This window comes from Zootoca vivipara, chromosome 5 (genome assembly GCF_965207765.1).
Source record: "Zootoca vivipara chromosome 5, rZooViv2.hap1.1, whole genome shotgun sequence".
Lineage (NCBI taxonomy): Eukaryota > Metazoa > Chordata > Lepidosauria > Squamata > Lacertidae > Zootoca > Zootoca vivipara.
Window position 1 is genome coordinate 28,277,238 of NC_142588.1, and position 22,568 is coordinate 28,299,805.

The window sequence follows — 22,568 nt, forward strand, 5'->3', positions numbered from 1 at the left end:
ACAACCACAGCGTTGGCCTTCAAACCTGCATGCAGTCAATATAAATAATACCAGTAGTACGTAATGTATCTCAGAGTCTTTTCAGTCACACTATACCATGCCCTAGGAAGTGATCCAGTACTGTTTACAAAGACATTACTGATGTCAGCATGGAAGCCTGAAAATGCAAGCGTGTCAAAAGATCTTATCATGCAGCAGCTTGATGAGATACACGATCTCCAACTTCTCTTCCACAAGGTGAGCGTCTGTCATAAACAAGTTACATGAACCCCAGTCTCTTGAGTGGTGAGACCTTTCAGGCTCACACCCGGGCTATTTCCCTTGGAGCGAAGGTCGCTGGAGACCGATGGCATTTCTGTGCGATATGGTTTTATTGGCACATATGTACAGGCTGAGCCTAGCACTGGGTTCATCACAGAGTGCAAGACAAGTACCGTATGCCTGAGATTGTTAATGGAAAGGGAATAAAAATAAAATAGAAAAATTATCTCAATCCTCCTGTCTTGATTGTGATGAATCCACGTCTCCTCCCACTGCTGAAATAAATTTGGATTTAAACAAAAAAAACAAAACTCAAGTGAATTTTCTTAACTGGAATTTGCCTCTGGAGGAAAGAAAACCAGGAGTTGACTATATGGTTAATGGGGGGGGGAGGCGAAAACAGAGCAGATAAAAGGGGAGAAGGGGTAGGAGGGAAATCGTTGGCTGTTGTCAAGAAGTAGTGTTACCTAGCAACTTTGACACAGTCAGGGACAAAGAAGGCAGACTGATGTTATGTACAGAAGTGAGATTATTTTGCAGCCTTTGGCCAAACAGTAACTCAAAAGGACACCCCACTCCCTACATGGATGTGGCAACAGCTTAAATGGTGAGTCGCTCCTTTATAAATATTGAATAAGAAGCACATCTGGGGTTTGTTGTTGTCTTTGTTCAAATGCCATAGCTGCAGGCCAAATTAGCTTATGCAGATCCTTTAAAAACAATTGCTTTTTGAAAACTCAGCAAGGGGGGAACAGAAAAGAAAGGGAGTGAAAGCAAGAAATATACTACCTCCTATATCAAATTTCCGTAAGTATCCTGCAAGGGCTTTAAAAACAGTTGAGAGACAAGAGCACTTTCTTTCTGCTTCTTACTAGAAGAATTGCATACGGCTGTTGACTATGGACCACCTTGATTTCCAAGCATATGCAGTATATTTTTTCTTGTTCTTTTTGACCGACTGCTATAATTTCTTTTCACGTCTTGTCCCATGTTCATCTCTGAGACTGGACATTTTATGTATTTGTTGCATATGTCTATAGGATGGTGGCCCAATTAGGGGCCCCTCCAGACAGGTGTTTTATCACAGGTGCAACGCTCTCTTGACATGACAATAGTGCATTACCGGTAGTTGTGGACTTTTCCTGCTCTTCTTTGTTCTGGGATGCTGCCACAACGCTACCACACTATTACTGCAACAAAAGTGGACAAAAACAAACAGGAACATTGTATGTTATAAAAAGTTGTGGGATTTCAGCAGGAATTTACAGGCTATGCCCTGACGGGAAGTGAAGCAGTTTGAGCACCCCAAAAGTTTTGCAGCTTCAGACACAGTATTCAGAGTGGTATCATGTCTGACTGCCCCAATAGCACCATGAGCAGAAATCATCGTAAGTGTGGAATAAAAAGGAAGTGCCCACAGTTTCAACAGCCCAACCCCTTTTTTGCAAAATATTTTTATTGAGAAAGTTTTCAACATAAAATATAATAAAAACTGATCTAATCTAAAAAAGAAGGAGAGAGAGAGAGAGGCAAAAAGAGAGAATAAAAAGCAAAAAATAGGAAGGTGAGAGAGTGAAGAAAGAGAAAAAGTACCAGATTTTCCCCGCTCCATAAGATGCACCTGACCATAAGACGCACTTTGTTTTCAGATGGGGAAAGCCCTGTTTGGGGGGGATCAGCTCACAGTTGTGCAGCTTCTTTTGCAAAGAGGAAAAGCCCCATTTTTTTAAAGGATCGGCTCAAAGTTGTTGAGTTTACTTGGCAAAGGGAAAAAATCCTGTTGAACTCCCTCTGCAGAACATTCAACAATGGAGGCCTGGGCAAGGGGGCAGGCCAGGAAGGGAGCTAGCGTCCCTTATCTCCCTCCCCAAACTCTTGCAATCAGCTGCTGAGCAGCTTCTTTTCAACACCCCCTTTCCCTCTTGCTAGCCTTTAGCTCTTTTTTAAAATAAATAAAAAAAGCACGATCTGCTTTTTGCCCCTGGGCAATTTGGCTCCAGAGGCCACATATTCGCTACATAAGACGCACAGACATCTCCCCTTACTTTTTAGGAGGAAAAAGGTGTGTCTTATGGAGCAAAAAATACAGTAGTTGCATCATATCCTTTATCCATATACAGGAAAGTAGACCTTCCTAGCTCTCACCTGAGAACTTCTGTTTCTTACTCCAGCCTCCCACCCTGGGAGATCCTTTCTCCTCTGTCTCCCACACCAGCCAGTCATGTGGCCCTTAACAAAGAAAAGGAAGTACAACCTTTCCATTATGGGTGAAATTGACTAAATCAGAAACTGCTTAGGATTTGCTTGAGTCAGTTTCCCCATTCTTTTCATTTCATGTCCATGGAACATGAGGAAGCAACTCCAAATACGAGAACCCACTCCCACAAATTACATCTCTACATTGGCCAGCCTCCTGAAGCTGGATCAAGACCAGTGCCTCAACAGGAGCTGGTGGCATTTGATGCACCAACAAACAAACATTTGTCAACACAGTCTGAATCTTCTCCCAGACTGTGACTGAAGTAGCTACCTCTTCACTGTGTCCATTCAGTCAACTCCCCTTCCTCCTTGCAAATTCTTCCTCAGAATCCATTCCCTTTTACAAGGACTTTCCTGGTCCACCACAGGCTCACCTGTGCTTTCTACCACTAGTTAAGTATCCCTGGATGATACGGGCCCATCTGCACAACATAAACCCCTCTCCACAGTTGCCTTTTCTGCCAGAGGCATAGGCAGAGAGTGATCAGAAATAGGACATTGTGTCAGTCCCTGGCGTGGCCTTGATACTTTACACTGCATTGCACTAAAACTTTTGCAATTCCACAGAAGGAGACCAGCCTGTTCTCAGCACTAGGTGTGCTACATCAGTACAAGCTCATCAGAAGAACTGCTGGATCGGTTCCGCATTGTGTTTCCCACAGTGGCCAACCAGATCATCTGGAAGGTCCATGAACCAACTATGACTCACTCCCAGTAGCTGGTACGCACTACCATACTGCATTTGAATCTGGATGTTGAATGTAGTCAACATGGCTACGAGTCATTGACGGACTTCTCTGTGAATTTCTCGAATTGCTTTTTAAAGCCACCTGAGCTGGTCATCATCAGAACCTGGCAGTAGTGAATACTTTTAATTGTATACTATTGTATACTAATAGTATACTATTACTGTAATTGTATTGTACGGAGAAATCCTGTCTTTTGTCTCTGCTACCTCTACTTTTTGAATCTGCTATCAACCAATTTCTATGGCTGACTCCCAGATTCTAGTAGTATGAGAAAAGGGGGTATATGTTTCTCCACTTTTTCCATCCATCCATAATTGTATAAACCTCTATAACGGCCCCACTTAGTCATATATATATATATATTAAACTGAAGCGTTCGTAAACTGAAGCGAACTCTCCCATTGAAAGTAATGGAAAGTGGATTAATCCATTCCAGACAGGTCCGCGGAGTACTCAACCCGAAGCATGGGTGTAATTGGTTCCGGAAGTCCGTACTTAACTGAAGCGTACTTAACATGAAGCGAACTTTCCCATTGAAAGTAATGGAAAGTGAATTAATCCGTTCCAGATAGGTCTGCGACGTTCGTAAACCGAGGTGTTCATAAACCGAGGTTCCACTGTATCTTTGTTGCTGAGACAGTTCGCTGTCATGATAGGATGGTGAAATTTGTTTTTGAACTGAAGGGTGGAGGGAAGTATTTACTTTCACTAACAATGGCACAATCCAACCAAAGCATCATTGATTTCTATAGAAGAGTAGTAGAGCATGTGCTTAAGTTAGAGGTTTTCAACCTTTTTGAGTCCACGGCTCTCTTGACCAACTACATTCTTTCTGTGCACCCCTTTGGGGTCAGGGGCCCAGTTATGCCACCCCTTGCCTGCAGAGCTGGCAGCCTCTTACCCTTTTCTGAACAACCTCCCTTGTGGAGTGTTCCCTCAGCCTCCTCTCTTCTCTCCCCCCCTTGATAGTCCTCTGGGCAGCTGCAGCTGCCACCTCTGATCTCTGAGCTGCCCCACCCCTGCCCCAAAAAGAGGCATAGCTGCCAAGTCTCCCGTTTTTCGCGGGGAAACCCCCGTATTTTGTTACCGTTTCCCACTGTTATTCTGAATGGATTTATATCCCATAAATCCCCCGGATTTGGAATGCAGCTTCTGCCAGCGGTCATGTCCCGGCTCCCGGCTGTCTGCGCATGTTTGGACATGTGTAGAAGCGATTTCCGGTGCCGCTCTGCCCATGTCTGGGCACCGGAAATCGGGCAGCGCTGGCACCGGAAGTCACTTCTACGCATGTCTGGACATGCGTAGAGGCAATTTCCGGTGGTGCACCGCTGCTGATCCCGGATTTTTCAATCCAGGAGTTGGAGGGTATGAAGAGAGGCGCCTCCTCACACTGCCCCACAGGGGCCTGGGACTTGTCTGTCCATTTCCAACAGCAAAGGCTGGCAGACTGACTGTTGGGACTTCCTTGCCCACTTGCTTGCTTGCTTAATCCGAGGCCATCTCAGCTCCTGGCAACTACACCCCCTGACCAGCCCCAGAGGCCCCATTCACCTGAGGAGCTTATACCCAGGGCTGCTGCAACAAACAGAGACACAAGCCTTTGGGAAGCAGAGATGCGAGAAGGCATCAGAGGAGGGAGGGAGGGAAAGAAGGACCATGGCCAATGTTGCCTGTGGCATTCAAGGCACCCCAGGTGACATGGCACACCACTGGCTTAAGTATATTCCATTGAAATGGGGGTTTCAAAGCTCTTCAGATGGATGATTGCATCTGTTTGTAAACCAAAAAGTGTGAGGGTTCAAGCCCACCTGGAAGCTGACTGAAGAATCCTTTCACCGAAAGTCAGAAATAAGAAGAGCAGCTGCAGGGAGTCAATGGTAAGAGAGGACAAACTTCAGAGATAACACTCTTTTCCATTCGTCTGGGAAATGGTGCTGGGTTACACTTGATATGGGAGAGCCAGGTCCCCAAAGTGAACAACGGGTTCAACAATAAATTCCAGGCCTGGTGCTGCTCAAATCAAGACCCTAATTGGCAATCACATTTCCATGAGCCTAAATGGTACATGCAATATCTTTCCTTGAGTGAAAAATGTATACCAGAGGTGGGGAAACTACAGTCCCCCAGATGTTGATCGACCCGAACTCCCATCAGTAACACCCAGGGGTGATGGGAGTTGTAGTTCAGCCATATCTAAAGGACCACAGGTTCCCCACTCTTGCTATGTATCATCATTCATATAGGATAGGAATATCCCTGCCCAGGAATGGTAGCAGCGTTTGAATAAACAGGACCTAGCAGGGGCTGGTAAATATTGCAATGCAAATTGCATTATTACCATTTCACAAATTTTGATTACTAGCAATGAAGAAAGATTCCAGCATTCACCTCAAGCAATAGGTGCCGGCTCTGTTCACCTCCGTTGGGCAAACAAAACTTTGAAACCATAACATCTTAATGTAACTAATTGGCTGCTTTCCAAATAGCACATGCTGTCCACAGGTCTGTGTGGGAACATCATCAAAGTCAACTTATGCAGTGCTGTGGAGCTTCAGGGTAGCATCATTAAACTGAGCCGTGTTTCTGAGTTTCTGCTTTCGTTTTGATAAGATGCTTCAATGCTTCTTCACAATTGCATCTCTTTTATTGATGCTGACGGTGCAACGTGTGTGTGTGTGTTGAACAGCACACAATCCTTTGAGAGAAAGAGCTTGCTGCGTCTTCAGAATATGATCTCAGTGGCACGGCCAAGACTCCAGGTCACCTTTCAAAACTCTCAGAAGGGAGGGTGCCAGTTGTTTTGTTCTTCAGCAAACCTGTTGCAGACTCTGCTTCTCAAGCTCTCGTTCATCACATGACTCAGACTCCCTGTCATAGAGTCTCTGGCATTAAAAACCTTTCCTGCACACCTATGCGAGATTGTTCACATCATCCTTACTTGCGGCAGTCTGTTTAAGAGTGGCTTTTAAGGTTAGTACAACATTCAGGATTATTGACTTCTTTATAGTGAGAAAACTACAAGAACTCGCCAGCGTTCATCTAGACATTGGATTCTATCAAGTTGGTTGGATTCCCTGGAGTGTAAAAGATAACGTGTAATAGTTTAAAGGCAGTCATTTCCGTGGGAGGGAATAGAAATGTTTTAAACTGTATTGGCTTCCAGACAATGTGTTTTTATTCAGAATTTATTCGGATTTGCTTGTTTATGCAGCATCATGTCAATCAATTGTCATCCCACACTTTTTCATTGCTTTTCTATTGCCTTCCTTGCTGCAGAAATTCAGGTTATTTTTGAACCAGGCTTGATGCATAAGAGCACCAGATCCAAAACCATTTTAATTGCACAAGCTGAATTTGTTGCAATTCTACTTGTAAACTTGCCACAGTCTAGAAGCGCCCTGTCTCACTAGAAACGGGGGGTGTTTGCAATTGTTTAAAGTTGTTTGTCAAACTGTTTTTGCACACCTTTGTGGATTTGGAACGAGGAGCCTGGGTACTACGTAAGCAGCCCAGGGAACCAAATTTCACTGTTTTCCTAGGAGAGACATCCTTTAGGCATCCGTTGCACTGCAAGTTGTATAATTGTTTTTTTATATAACTTTGCCTCTTGTCTTTTTACTCAGGGACGTCTACTAAAGAGGAAATGGGGGATCTGAAGGGTCCATCTGCCGGCCCCTTCACTGGCAAAGAGACCACTGTTCTGGCAGGGAAGCTTAAACACGTGGCCCTGAATACCCCACTCCGTTTCAGCGCTCAGGCCTTGAGACCCCATTCCAAGAACAGCGCTCGGTTTGGCTGCCTCAGCCATCACTCGTTCTTCTCGCGCCACAACCCCCACCCTCACAGAGTCACTCATATTCAAGGTGAGCACACAGCAGTGCCATCCTGCACGGCGAGTCTGTTCAGAAGTAAAGTTCAGGCATGCTTTTGTTCCGTGCATATATTAGATAATGAAAGTCCGAAAGCGCTTAAATCAATAAATAAAAATGTGCAAATGTTGCGGCACAAAATAGCTGTAAATTACAGTGCCATATATATTTATGTGCTTTACATGCAATGGAATGCAAAAAAAGTACAGTGTGTGACAATTCAATTAGCTCTTTAAGGCATGCAACAACAACAAAATTTCCCCCGGTAATTAATACCCTAATATAGGCTCACCACGCCGCAGAAAGAGGCTGTGCATACACCATACATTCAAAGCACGTGATCTCCCCCAAATAACACTGGGAATTGTAGTTTGCTAAGGGTGCTGGGAATGGTAGCTTTGTGATGCATAAACTACAGTTCCCAGGATTCTTCGAGGGGCGTTGGGTGCTTTCAATGTATGGTGTTGTGTACATAGCTGGAGTCTCACCTTTCAGTAAGTTTGAAGGCAGAATTGGAGCCTTCAAAATCCGAAATGGATTCCAGAAGGGAGTTCTGAAGACTCAGCCGGCACGCAGGTGAAGAATCTGAGTCTAGGGAATCCTTTCTGAAGCAGAACCAGGTAGCTCCCCCAATCTCTAGTTCAAGCCACAGTTTTCTTCTATAATGTGGTTCTTTCCTGTGCGACTTACCCACGGATGCCTTCTTCTGTTGCAGGTTTGAATGGTGCTCCTGTTTGCACCGTTAATGACGAGTGCTGCAAGCAGACCCTTCTGCCACCTCACCCAATGATAAAAAGTCAGATTCGTGCTTCTATTTTGGGGGCGCCTGGGGCTCAGATACCCATCGGAGACCCACAACCTGTTCCAGTCCCCTGGCTATCGACAGGTTAGTATGCAACAAGAATATTTCCAACACAAGCGCCACACTTGCACATGGACAACTTTCCAGGGGTGCACACTGGCCATTTGCAGAATGAGAGGTTTTTTGGGGGGACACACCTCCCATTCTCTTCAAAATGAGCTTTTCCCACATTATGCAAATAGCCCACAGGGGCCTTGATCTGGATTGGGGCTAATAGTTAAAACTTCTCTCTCACACACACACCCCTATTCCACAAACATGCTAGGGTCTCAGTCTGAATCATGTTCCTCATGCTCAAAATTTGTGGGCTTCATATAAAAGACCCCTAAACAGTTAAGTCCAGTCAAAGGCGACTATGGGGTTGCGATGCTCATCTCGCTTTCAAGCCAAGGGAGCCAGCATTTGCCCACAGACAGCTTTCCAGGTCATGTGGCCATCATGACCAAACCACTTCTGGTGCAACAGAACACCGTGATGGAAACCAGAGCAGCGCACAGAAATGCCGTTTACCTTCCTGCAACAACGGTACCTATTTATCTACTTGCACTGGCATGCTTTCGAACTGCTAGGTAGGCAGGAGCTGGGACAGAGCAACAGGAGCTCACCCCTTTGTATGGATTTGAACCGCCAACCTTCTGATCAGCAAGCCCAAGAGGCTCAGTGGTTTAGACCAGAGCGCCACCCGCATCCAGATATACATGTATGTATGTATGTATGTATGTATGTATGTATGTATGTATGTATGTGTATATATATTTGTGCATAAGGGCACAGATCTGGAGCTGGTGTATTTTGTAACTAGGCACTACTGATAAGAGTCTCCGGGCAAAGACTTTTTCCTGCCTGCTTGGACGATTTGTTGCCCCGTCTTATGATACCACAGAGAGCACTACTGTCAAAAAGCTCAGCTTAGCTTCCTTCCGAGATCCACTTCACCACCTGCAATCTATCCTAATCTACAAGGGTTGTCAATGCTATTATATCACAGACTGCGCCATTAAATATCATCATGATGAATATGCCTCCTGAGGACACGGTGATTAATAGCACCCGCATTAAAGCAGAAACAGGGGGTGAGTGGGGGTGTGCCTGTTTCCTGAGCTGCCTCACGTGATCTCAGCAGGCTGTAATGTGGTTCTCAGCTGTTTCTGAATCTGCATCAAATTATTGCCAGGGGTTTAACAGACTTCACTTGGGTTCACATGCATACCATATAAACAAAGCATTCTTATACCGCTTTCAACAGCCATGGCTTCCCCCCCATGGGAAACGCCGTTTGTTAAGGGTGCTGGGAATTGTAGCCCCGTGAGGTCAGCACCCTTAACAAATGACATGTCCAAGGATTATTTGGGGAAATCCATGGCAGTTATGGTGGTAAACGAGTGCTTCGTATGTATGGTGTGAATGTGGCCTCGTTTCCGAGCCGTTTCCGAATGTTCATCAAGTTGCTGCTGAATGTTCGACAGCATTTGAAACAATGATCTTCCGTCGTAACCCAGAGGCCAGGATGCCTCTGTCAAAACTAACAGATAAGAAATAATAGTACGAGCCTGCTAGTTTTGAATGCACAAGGGGGTTTTGTGTAGCGGAACGTTCAGTCTGCCTTCTGAAGTGGTACAGTCCAACTGCCTGCTATCAATATATCACACAAGACTGCCAATCATGTATTTTGCCTATAAGACTGTTCCACACATCACGCACAGAGGCAAGCTCAGGGAGGGAAGCTGCAGCCAACCCTGGCTCCCGCATGACTGCATCCCAGCCATTTTTTTTATTTCGAATTTGCCATCTTCCTCATACCTCCCCTCTCTCAAGCAGGTTCTTTGTCCAATGCCTGGCGAGAAGAATTGAGGGAACTTGCTGCAAGAGTCAGAGCCACCTCGTCCACTGAGAAAAAGGAGGCAGTGAGTAGGAAAAGGGGGGGGGAAGCATTATGATCCCATACCATGGGGCTGATTTGTTAAGGAGGGGGGTGAGCCCAGCACTGGTAATGAAAGTAACCAAGTACAGTGGATGGGAGGAAAAACAGTACAGTACAATTATTTGTTCGGATAAAGAGGAAAAACAGCACTGCTGTTTTCCATTTTGTAACCCTGCTGAGACTTGGGCCGCCTTCTTTAGTGATTCTTTCAGAAAATGACAACTCCTCATTTTGTTCCTATCAGAATAAATTATTTCTCATTCAAAGAATACCCAAAGACGAGTTAGTGGGAAGCTAAACGTACAGGTAGGGGGTGATAGGCCTGTGGTACAGTGGGTTGGTATGTCTGACTGTTAACCAGAAGGTTGGTGGTTCGAGCCCACCCAGGTATGGCAATGGGCAGGATTCCTGCATTGTAGGAGGTTGGATGAGATGGTCCTCGAGGTCCCTTCCAACTTTACAATTCTATGCTTTTATGATATAGTCAAATGATGGACTTCTGTTGAAATGAATAAGCATATATAACTCTCCCCTGCAGGAGGCAAGGAACCTGCAACTTCTAAATGTTATTGGACTCCCAGCTCCATTCATCTCGGACCACTGGCCATGTTGGCTAGAGCTGATGGGAGCTGGAGCCCACCAACATCTGGAAAGGGACAGGTTCCCAAGCTCAGCTCCACCATGGGCTGGGCTGAGACTGAAACTCCAAGCACTTAAGAAGAGCCTGCTGGATCAGGCCAATGGCCCTTCTAGTCCAACATCCTGTTCCCATAGCAACCAAACAGGTGCCCATGGAAAACCACAAGATCTAAGCAACCTCCAGATTTAGGGATGTCAACACTCCAATCCAGCTTACTTCTCTGAACTCTGAGGCTAAGGTCCAATACCAGAGGGCAGGGCACTGTGGAAAGACTGGGCTGGTTCCTAGGCAAAGAATGGCATGCAGTTGCTAGCCTTCCCGTTGTTGAAACTTTGGCTCCAAACGACTTTCTGGAGCAGCTGCCTGGAACCATTCTCAATTAAATATTTGTGGCCGGTTACACAAGGCTAACCAACTACACAACAACAGCAACAACAACAATACCATCATCTCTAGTTTTGTAAGGGCTGGTGCTGAAACTCTACCGGAGGTCAGAATTATGGAGCAGCAGAAGACCACAACTGAAATTTGAGCTTTTCCTCAATACAGACGATACTAGGAGCAGCTTGTTCCAACCTAACCTGGATGGTGGCTCAAAAATGAAGTGCTGCACTTTCTGGGATATAGATATAGATATAGAGATGATAGAGATAGAGATAGAGATAGAGATAGAGATGATAGAGATAGAGATAGAGATAGAGATAGAGATATACCGGTAGACATCTGAAGGCAGCCCTGTTTAGGGAGGCTTTTAATGTTTAATAGATTATTTTATTTCATTTTTCTGTTGGAAGCTGCTCAGAGTGGCTGGGGAAACCCAGCCAGATGGGCGGGGTATAAATATATTATTATTATTATTATTATTATTATTATTATTATTATTATTAGATAGATAGATAGATAGATATACAGTAGATATACACACAAAAGTTGGGTGCCTTCTCTCTCTGCCGAGCAGTAGCAAAAGTCCATAAGGTTCCAGGGTTTGGGCTCCTTTGGCAAACCAAAAGCGGCGGAGACCATTGTAGCTTTAAGGGGGAAAATGTTCCCACCTATTTAGCCTGCATGGATGCAGTTCAGATTTTACAGCATGGTCATCTCAAGAGGGTCAGTGCAGCACTCAGTCCAAGGCATCTCTCCTAATTCTACCTTCCTAAAAACTAAGCCTCCTCTATTCAGTTTCGTTCTAATGGTCAGTTCTTTGGATGCTTTGAAGTACTCATGGTTAGGGGTGACCTAACAAAGGCGTTCCCCTGCCTTCATCAACACTTGTTGATTGACTAGGATTAAAGATTGGTAAACACTTAGAACATTTACCTCTTTCCATGCTAATTGCTGATGCTCAGAAATAGGTACACACATTCCAGTACACATGGATCTTGATTATATTCTCGACGTTGGACACAGTCTTTACAAATAAGCTCTTGCATAATCCCTTTCTAATGCACATTGAGAGAGTCTTGCAACATATACCACTACGGTAGTTCTAATTACATGCTATTTACTAAACCTAAACATTTAGTACCACAGATCTATCTAGATCCATCCATCCAACTATACACCCCCCCCTCTCTCTCGCACACACACCAATCAATCAATCAATCACTCAATCATGTTTAACTAAAAGTCATTACAAATCTCTCTCACACATATACACTGTTGGTCACCAGTAGATGGCTCACAAGCCTCAGCTATAAATAAGGATGGGTTATTTTGATTTCAACATCTAGTACTTTTCCCATGTCATATTTTGGAGCCCTACGTAAATTTTCTGCATATTGAAAGGCTACACCTTTAAATCACTATTACAACATTTAGCAGTTGTGGCTTCCCCCAAAGATTCCTGGGGGACCCCTATTCCCCTCTCAGACTGATTTAACAGTCCATTTCTCTTCCCAGGAGACTCTGGGAACTATAGTTCTGTAAGTGGAATAGAAGTCTCTTAAGGACTTTCAGCACCCTTAACAATCTACAGTTCCCAGGATTCTTTGGGGGAAGCAGTGACTGTTAAAATGGTATGAGAGCACTTTAAATGTGGCCAAAATGCATTCACAATGGTTTCTTAAGAAATGTGTTTCCTTTACTGTAGCAAAAATAGGCTCCTGAGTATATGTCCAAATCAAAGGTTCCTTATCAGATCCATACTCAGAGAATTAATTTGCTGTAATATATGCAAATAGTGAATTTGGGGCAGACTGCAAACTCAACTCAGCAAGATCAGAGCATGTTGAACAGACATGGAATGCTGATTGACAAATGAGAGCAGGTGGGAAAGGAAAACCTGAGCAGGAATGGAATGGAATGGAATGGCGTATCCTGAAAGAGGGTATGGCTGGCTTACGAGTCTGGACAGGAGCACTCTACATTGCAATATTTTGTGTCTTACTTGCTCTTCCATATTCAGTTCCTCTACTGTAGCTTGTTGTTGTATTTTAAGGCAGAAAAGTCTCGGAGGGAGACACAATACTCAGAAGAAACAGGACGTCTTATCCCACCTCCCTCTCGAGCTACAGCTTGCCATTCGTCCCGCCATTTGCACAGGAACAATGCCAAGAATAAAGGCAAGGATGCGACCATGCTCTTCCGGGACCAAGAACTTATAGTAAGCCATGCATGGAAAAAATGGGGCAAACAGACCCTTCTTCTTCTTCTTCTTCTTCTTCTTCTTCTTCTTCTTCTTCTTCTTCTTCTTCTTCTTCTTCTTCTTCTTCTTCTTCTTCTTCTTCTTCTTCTTCTTCTTCTTCTGTACCACCAACCAATTACAACTATTTTCCTGGAAATTAATTGATGGAGTAATAAGAAAAGTTTCTGCTCAGAACTGATTATAAATTAAATTTGATAATTGATGGAATAATAAGAACAGTTTCTGCTCAGAATGGATTAGAAATTAAATCTGATAAAGCAGATAGCTAACACACACACACACTGTATGATTGTTATGTTATATTTCATTTGCTTTGGGGGGGGGAGTTATGAAAGCAGCAAAGTGCCCAGATATATATATGTGTGTGTGTGTGTGTGTGTGTGTGTGTGTGTGTGTGTGTGTATATATATATATATACACACACACACACACACACCATTTGGTTGTAAGAAATCTAAGTGGATTACAAAACATTAATTTAAAAACAGTTAAAAACAGGTATTTAAAAACATTCAAAAGATTATTAAAATGAACAGTAACCAAAAAAGAGATAAGCACATGTAGTTTGCCTAAACAACAATGTTTTAAACAAGTTCTGAAAAGAGTACAGCAAAGGAACTTGTCTGGTGTCAATAGGTGAGGGGGTCCAAAGTGTAGATCAGGCATCCCCAAACTGCGGCCCTCCAGATGTTTTGGAACTACAACTACCATGATCCCTAGCTAACAGGACCAGTGGTCAGGGATGATAGGAATTGTAGTCCAAAACATCTGGAGGGCCGAAGTTTGGGGGTGCTTGGTGTAGATGCTGCTGAACTAAAGGATTGATTTCTTACAATTCTGGAATGAGTATTATATGGCATTGGTAAGAGTGCCAGTTTCACAAATCCAAGCAGCTGCATGTGCTTATAGAGATTAAAGTGATCCTTCAGGTAAACTGTCCCAAGCTGTTAAGGGCCAATAGTAACACACTGAACTTGGCCCAGCAGCAAATGGGCAACTAGTGCAGAACTCTGAGCAGAGGCAAAATATGCTGACAAGGACTCACTCCTGCCTTCAGCTTCAGGTCAAGCATGAGGGAAGCCCCACATAAAGTGCATTGTAGTAATCCAGCTCTGAAGTCACCAGTGCCTGAGACAGCACCCGTGAGAGAATAACTGTGATTATTCTCAGTGGGAAATTTGAACCAAAAAAAAAAATGGGAATGTATCCAATTCAGAGAAACACACAGTTGCTCTTTGCACTTTGAAAAGAAAAAAACCTGGTTCTGAATACAGTAGCCACTTTCTGAGCACCCTATGCAGAGTGAGTGCCCAAACAGAACGGAAATTCATATGACACAACTTTTTGCTAGGCTGTGTAACCCAGGCCGGCTGCGTGCTAAGATCCTATTCTCCATCCCCCCCCCCCCGAGAGTTCTGGTCTCTCCTCTTGAATACACAAATAGATTTCGTCTGGTAGAACTGGGGGAAACTGGCCTTAGTCAACTTTTCCATAGCCCATCTCCCAACTTCCAAAAGATCTCGAGGCATCTCCCTGATGGACTTGACTGGCTAGTTATTGCATAGCTGCCAAGTTATCCCTTTTTTAAAGGGATTTTCCCTTATGCTGAATAGGCTTCCTCGCGAGAAAAGGGAAAACTTGGCAGCTATGGTTATTGGCAGGCCACAACCACCTGTCAACCAAGGCCCACCTGGATCAGAAACTATACATGCGGAGACCTGAAGCTTATAAGTAGCAGTGATAGGTTGGAGAGATTTGAACATAAAGATTCCTTTTGTTCTGTTCCCGAAGCAACAGCCTATGTTTGTCCTCTTATTGCCTCTTTTATTCTTAATCAACTTCATAAAGTTGGTGTCGGGGTACTGGGTTAGGGTTAGGGATATTTCTACTTGGCTCACGCTGCATGTGTGCTTGGGGAGGGTTTGACAGAGAAAAGCAAGCTATGCCTTGGGCTCTGGGCAAGCGTTTGCTTTGGACTCTTGGAAAGTACACTTGTCTAGGGATTGAGTGGCCCTAAGGGGAGTGTGGTGGCAACAGGGAAGATCTCACACTGCCCATGGCATTATGTTACTCCCCAACACCAAGTAAAAGTTCCCAGGACCTTTACTGGAACACCTAAGCATTCTAGGGTTGCCATATTTTGAAGAGCAAAAAAAGAGGACACTATGACGACCATTCAAAGCAAATAAATGCAATTAGTCTCAAATTTTACCCCTGAAAAAGAGGACACATGGCAACCCTAATTATCCTAAGATAGGTCTCCATACCTTGCTGCCTGCAAGCTACTAGCTATAAATGGAAGCCCACCAAGGGTTCGACCAGCGTCCTCATTCTGACCCCTGCCTGGGACTGCAGAAGAGGCGTGGGGAGATTGCACCATAGGAGCGACAAATGGTAACGTAGGGCAAAGTTCTCACCAGTATAAAAATTACCGAGATAAGCCTGTGTGTATACCCTCTTGACCCCGTTGTTTGTTTCAATGTCACTCCGACCCCGGTTGTGCTGACACTTTCCCACTGTCCTCTTCCGCCAACAGATTTTGGAGCTGCTCTGTCAGATCCTGCAGACAGACTCCTTGACTGCGATTCAGCAATGGCTGCTCATGGCTGGGCAGAGGGGTAAGGTGCATGCAGAGCCTGCAAGGAGCAAAAGGCTTTGGAAATGTGGATTATCTCCACTTTGTTATCAACCATCTCCCCCTGTTAACACCTGTTACATAATTCCAGCTCAGTGGGTTGTCAAATGCATTGAAACCCTCAGGGCATGCAGCATGTTTGCAATGCCCCCTTGAAGCATAGGCCTCTCCACACATTACAACAAAACAGCAGCCAGGGGTTGCAGCAGAATGTGCAGCTGACAAGTTGCTGCAGTAAGTCCTGATTTTCTGGCCACTGTTTCCAGCTATGTCTCATTTGCAGATTATATAGCCCAGCCAATGTGGTCCATGCGTTGGTACCGTGGATTACTGCAATGCGCTCTGTGTGGTGGCACCCTTAGGACTGGCCTGGGAGCTGCAGCTAGTGCAGAATTCAACCACCCTACAGTTGGGGGGAGGCAGCAGGCGGACCGTTTGTGGCAGCATGGAGCCTGTGAGCGCTCATGCCACTGCATCACTCCCAGGAGAGATGCGTGGCTCAGGCACGCTGCATACCCCACCGTGAGTGCCGCCTGGCAGTTTGTCACCCCCCTCAGTGGTGACACCCAGGGCGGCCCGCCCTCACAGCACTCCCCTTCCTCCACCCCATGGAGGTGGGCCATGGAGACTGCACACATCACCTCTGCTGAAAGGTCTGCCCTGGCTGCCAATTTGCCACCAGGTCAAACACTTTACCTGCTGGACCACCACACTCCATATAGCTTTGCCAGACCATTAGATCATTAGGAATGACACTTTTGCCAGTGGTGCATGGTGGAACTACCAGGAATAGGTCACTTAACAGTGACGGTGCCAAAACCATGAAACTCCCAACTGATATTAAGCAGACACCCTCACTATTAAGTATCAGGCACTTAAAGCTTTTTTATTCATTCAGGTTTTGTCACTCAGCTGTGTGCAATCTGCGTATTATGAACAGTTTTCTTTGTTTTATTAAGTTTATGTTGTTTTATTTGTGTCTTAGGCACATCACCCTTTTTGTGACTTAGCAGTTTATGACCGTGCATGATGAATAAAGAAACATAATAAATTAGATTCCTAGATATGCACCTAAATTAGCAACGTAGGAATAACGTGTGGTTCAGGTATGTTAAACCTGTACAACACTTCCTCTAAGGAAGTCCCCAAGTGATTTACAGCCAAAGTGAAAATGCAATAACAAAATCGTTATTAAGCACAGTCCTATCACCAGTGTTGCCCAAATGCCTGGGGAAACAAGTATGTCTTTGCCGGATGCTGAAATGATGACAAAGTTTGTGCCAGTCAGGCCTCCCTGAGGAGAGCATTCCATCATAGAGTTGGAAGAGACCACAAGGGCCATCCAGTCCAATCCCCTGCCAAGCAGGAAACACCATCAAAGCATTCTTGACATATGCCTGTCAAGCATCTGCTTAAAGACCTCCAAAGAAGGAGACTCCACCACACTCCACTGGCGAACAGCTCTTACTGTCAGGAAGTTTAGGTGGAATCTTCTTTCTTGTAGTTTGAATCCATTGCTCCGTGTCCACTTCTCTGGAGCAGCAGAAATATGACATCCTTTTATATATTTGAACATGGCTACCATTTCACCCCTTAACTTTCTCTTCTCCAGGCTAATCATACCCAGCTCCCTAAGCCGTTCCTCATAAGGCATTGTTTCCAGGCCTTTGACCATTTTGGTTGCCCTCTTCTGGACACGTTCCAGCTTGTCAGTATCCTTCTTGAACTGTGGTGCCCAGAACTGGACACAGTACTCCAGGTGAGGTCTGACCAGAGCAGAATACAGTGGTACTATTACTTCCCTTGATCTAGATGCTATACTCCTATTGATGCAGCCCAGATTGGTTGACTCATGTCAACGAGAGGCTACTACAGAGAAGGCCTGTTCTCTCATCACCAACCCTCAGAGTTTCCAAAACTTGGGTCTCCAGCTTTTGGGCTACAGTTCCCATCACCGCACACCACTGGTCCTGCTAGCTAGGGAAGATGTGAGTTGTAGTCCAAAAACAGCTGGAAACCCAAGTTTGGGAAACCCTGCTCTATCTAGATCCACCTCAAATATCTCAAGGTCTGGGCAGGTTCATGTGGTTATTTACAAACTGATAGTTTTATATGGGAATGATAACTTGTAGGATAATTCTTATTTATGGTATATGTGAAAGTGCATGCAGAAAAAAAGAAGGGCAGCTGGGACAAACCTATTTATTTTACCTTAAAACTGTGCAGGTGAGATATTTTGTTTCCTAAAGCATGTCCTCTCCTCTCCCTGCAGAAAAGGACCTTGTCATGGGATTGTTGCAGACAGCAACTGCCAATTTACATCTTGATCCCCAGGAGCTGACCTCAGGCATGGAAGAGAGACTTCCGCCACAGTTGCCCCCAGATGCCTCAGGATTTGCCTCCAAACCACACAGCCTTGGGAGAAATCATGTATCCAGGTGCCCTCTTTGCAAGTCCTTTGAATGTTTGCTAAAATGAATTTCTGTTGCATATTACAGAAAATAACTGGACATGTTATGGGGAAAAGTACTTCTTGACACAGCACAGACTTAAATCATGGAATTCATGCCCACAAGAGGTAGTGCTAGGAAGCAACTTGGATGGTTTTAAAAGAGGTCGAGACAAATTCATGCAGGGTAAAGCTATCAATGGCTACTAGCTGCCCAGAGAGACTGGGACAAGTGGCTAGGATGGGCTACAATTAATACTTTCTCCTTATTATTATTATTATTATTATTATTATTATTATTATTATTATCTACTTCCAATAGAACTTCAAACCCACTTGTTGTATGTTACAATAGCATGAACATTAGGGACACAGTCAGCGGATTGCTAAAGTCTCCCCAGCATCATTCCTGCTGGAAAGAAACCATTTAAAGGGCTATGCAAATGCTGAAGATGAACAGATAGTCAAAGATGATCAAAAAATGACAAAAGTAGTCCTTGCCAGTCCTCTGTTGTCATGCCAGAAATGTTGGTCAAGGTGCATAGCTTCTCTTATAATCATGTTGGCCCTGGTTTATTTTGTTGCAGGCTGTCTGTTATGAGACAAAAACAAGAACCTATCCCAGAAGAAGAAAAGCCAGGTAAAAAAAAAACCAACAACACAAAAAACCCGGTAGAAAATCCTATGTTTTCACTGGAAAATGCAAGGCATTAAGTACGAGAAGAGAAGGTTAAGGGTGATATGATAGCCATGTTCAATTATATAAAAGGATGTCATATAGAAGAGGGTGAAAGGTTGTTTTCTGCTGCTCCAGAGAAGCAGACACAGAGCAATGGATTCAAGCTACAAGAAAGAAGATTCCACCTAAACATTAGGAAGAACTTCCTGACAGTAAGAGCTGTTCGACAATGGAATTTGCTGCCAAGGAGTGTGGTGGAGTCTCCTTCTTTGGAGGTCTTTAAGCGGAGGCTTGACAGCCATCTGTCAGGAATGCTTTGATGGTGTTTCCTGCTTGGCAGGGGGTTGGACTGGATGGCCCTTGTAGTCTCTTCCAACTCTATGATTCAAAGTAGATGTCCCTGCAGCAACCAGTGGAAAGGTCCTATGTAGGGATCTTAAGCAGGAAATTAGTTGCTGGATGTGCTTCAGGTGGGTTGAGTCGAGCCAATCTCGCCTCAGGATAAGCCAAGGGCAGTGCCCGATTACGCAGCTCAGCTTCCAACATGTTCCCATCAAACTATTTCATATGAGGCCATCTGCACAGGGTATGCATATGCGGCTCCTTAGGCTCAGTGAAATACCTTAAGGTGGAGGAGCAGGACTGCTTATGTATTGTGTAAGCACTCAATGTGGAATCATGCTTCATGCCTGCTTTGTGCATGCTGAACCACACGGAGAGCCAACATCGTGCCCTCCTGACATATAATTACAGCAGGACTTATATACATTACGAAATGGATGGCACAATCATTTCCTGTATTTCTAAAGATGCAAGGTGTTCTCACCTAGGGCCTATGTGAAGTCAAGCCTTTGCTGAGCTGCATCCAGGAAAGGAAAAGATGCTGGCACTTCCTCAAAAAACTTCAGGTTTATCAAAGTGATCTTTGACTTAAGCAAGGTTTTTCTGTTTGTGTTTTCTGTCGTGGCGGTGAGCCCAGTCAAAGTCAGCAATGCTCCTAGACATAGGACATGACTTGATATTTCGTAACCAGCAACTGGAGAAAGAAAATTAGCCATGCATGCTTCCTATGGACTTGATAAGGTAAAGGTAAAGGGACCCCTGACCATTAGGTCCAGTCGTGACCGACTCTGGGGTTGCGCGCTCATCTCGCATTATTGGCCGAGGGAGCCGGCCTACAGCTTCCAGGTCATGTGGCCAGCATGACAAAACTGCTTCTGGCAAACCAGAGCAGCACACGGAAACACCGTTATGGACTTGATAGATATCTGTAATTAACGTTCCTTTACTGGACGACCGGTGACTGTGACCTGCTTTTAAATAGCAGGCTCCCTGATCCTTCATTGAAATGGAATGATACTTTACTGTTCTGCTGCTAACAAAATTTACCCAAATTTCTCCTGCAGATTACTTTTCCTGAGCACTTCCCAGCATTTTGGTCTCAAGTTTAGGTTTTAGGCAGTTCTGGCCTTACTGTTGGACAGTTTGAGGGGACTTCTTCATACTTCATATATATTTTGAACACAATTAAAAGGGTGAGAAATTGCCTATTGCTGCTTCCCTGTCCCCACACACAACTGAGTGGGCCTTTTTTATCTTTGACCTCAGGCACCAAGTTAACTTGGATTATCTTTACTTTCCACTTCATATTTATATAGCCTTATTGAATTCTCTTCTGATTCTGGCTTACTTCGGTGGATGCAAGCAACCAGTCATCATTCATAATATGCTACCTAGTTGTCCAAAGGAGGTTTGGAAGCCTGGTGGTATGCCTTTTATAGTGTTTAGGGTAGCAAATTTGGGCAGGGGGGGTTACAAAAATGTGGCCATAATCTCTGGTTCTCATATATCCACTGGAAACACATTAACCAAACCGTACCATTTGTGCTTTCCATTTTCAGTTCACATCGGCTCTGCAGAGGTTCTCCAGTTTCACCCCTCTGCAGATGAAAAGCAAAACCAATCAGACCAAACCAATTAGAAAGAAACCTTCCTCCTGATGCGACTACACTTGCTGCTCCAGTTTATAGTGTTACCCTTCCTGCTACTCACCCGATGGCAACAATGCTGCAAGGAAAAGGGCTTCTTTAGAAACACTTTGAGACAAGGACTCAGAGCCTTTCATTCCTTCTTTGATAGTTGGTAGTATGTCAAGGCTTTTAGAGAGGCCTTTAAATGCCTCAATTAATTATTTCCTCTCTTGGAACAATTTGCATTCCATCTCCACACTGCTGTTTGTTTGCTTGTTTGCTTGCTTTTTAATGACCATACCGGTAGTAGGAGTGCAATTAAGATGTTGCAAAATTCTGCAGCTTTGTTTTTTTTAAAATAAAAAGCTAGTTGTTTGAGGCTGCTGCTTAGTGCTCTGAATGGTCATGGGTGTGGAGGAGCTGAAACTTTTCCTAAAGAGCTAGGCTCTAGTTACCTGTTTGGGCTGTCTTGGGCCAGCAAACTTTTTCAGCAGGGGGCCGGTCCACTGTCCCTCAGACCTTGTGGGGGGCCAGACTATGTTTATTTGGGGGGGGGATGAATGAATTCCTATGCCCCACAAATAACCCAGAGATGCATTTTAAATAAAAGCACACATTCTACTCATATCATATAAAAACACCAGGCGGGCCCCACAAATAACCCAGAGATGCATTTTAAATAAACGGACACATTCTACTCATGTAAAAACACACTGATTCCCAGACCGTCTGTGGGCCAGATTTAGAAGGCAATTGGGATGGATGCAGCCCCCGGGCCTTAGTTTGCCTCCCCATGGACTAGAGCAGGCATCCCCAAACTTCGGCCCTCCAGATGTTTTGGACTACAATTCCCATCTTCCCCGACCACTGGTCCTGTTAGATAGGGATCATGGGAGTTGTAGGCCAAAACATTTGGAGGGCCGCAGTTTGGGGATGCCTGCACTAGAGTGAAGGGGAGAGGACAGGGAGACAGATTCCTCCTGCTCAGGAATTTGCTGATGAAATTCATGTATATAACGTACGGAATTGTTTTGTTGTTGCTGCTGTTGGGTTTCTAAAGGCAGCCTGTAGAATTCTCTTTAACAATAAATCCACGATGAGCAAAAACATTCGACACATGCCCCTGCCTGCCTCCAGAAGCCGTTCAGTTCTTGAGGCGAAACAAGGATGCAAAGTGCTTGCAGTTTGGCACATTCCTCTGCGATGGAAAGCCTGTTCTGCAAAGGGACTGTTCCCCCAGGGTCAGGGAAACACCTAAACTTTCTGTGCTGCCATGTGATCCCTATTAGTGATGCCAAATTTTATCCAAGCAAAGGAAGTGTGTCTGGTCTGCCTTTCATTCACTACGAAGGGTCCTCCCATGAATGATTTCCTCCCAAACAACTCAATTCAGCTTGAGGGAACCCTTCATACAAGCTAGAATGGATCTCGTTTGGCTGTGTTTGTGCATGCATATGCATGTGTGTGCTCGTTTCTCCAGAAGTGCATTCACAAAGCCAAGCTTCTCCCTCCCTCCCAGCCTGCCCTTGAAGTAACTTGATCTTAGAGGCTGGAACACTGAGCCCCTTGATGCTGGTAAAGAGGAGAGAGAGAGGCGCTGCCTCTAAGTGCTATGCCTGCTTCCTCCAGT

The 22,568-nt window shown here is 44.7% G+C and overlaps 1 protein-coding gene across 9 annotated transcripts; it reads left to right on the top strand.

The window, feature by feature from the left end:
* Positions 1-715: 715 nt before the first annotated feature.
* On the top strand, positions 716-21,317 carry TBATA (thymus, brain and testes associated). Of its 9 annotated transcripts, none has more exons than XM_088670246.1 (10): positions 716-868; positions 3,088-3,241; positions 6,893-7,132; positions 7,854-8,024; positions 9,819-9,904; positions 12,999-13,163; positions 15,742-15,823; positions 18,113-18,278; positions 18,877-18,929; positions 20,870-21,317. In XM_088670246.1, exons 3-10 carry the CDS (start codon positions 6,913-6,915, stop codon positions 20,947-20,949), a joined length of 1,023 nt encoding a protein of 340 aa, XP_088526372.1. In that variant the 5' UTR covers positions 716-868; positions 3,088-3,241; positions 6,893-6,912; the 3' UTR covers positions 20,950-21,317. The 9 variants fall into 9 exon arrangements, with proteins under 9 accessions (XP_088526372.1, XP_088526370.1, XP_088526373.1 ...); XM_088670239.1 differs by having other exon boundaries at positions 731-868; positions 9,816-9,904; positions 18,113-18,293; XM_088670245.1 differs by having other exon boundaries at positions 731-868; positions 9,816-9,904.
* The last annotated feature ends 1,251 nt before the right edge of the window (positions 21,318-22,568 follow it).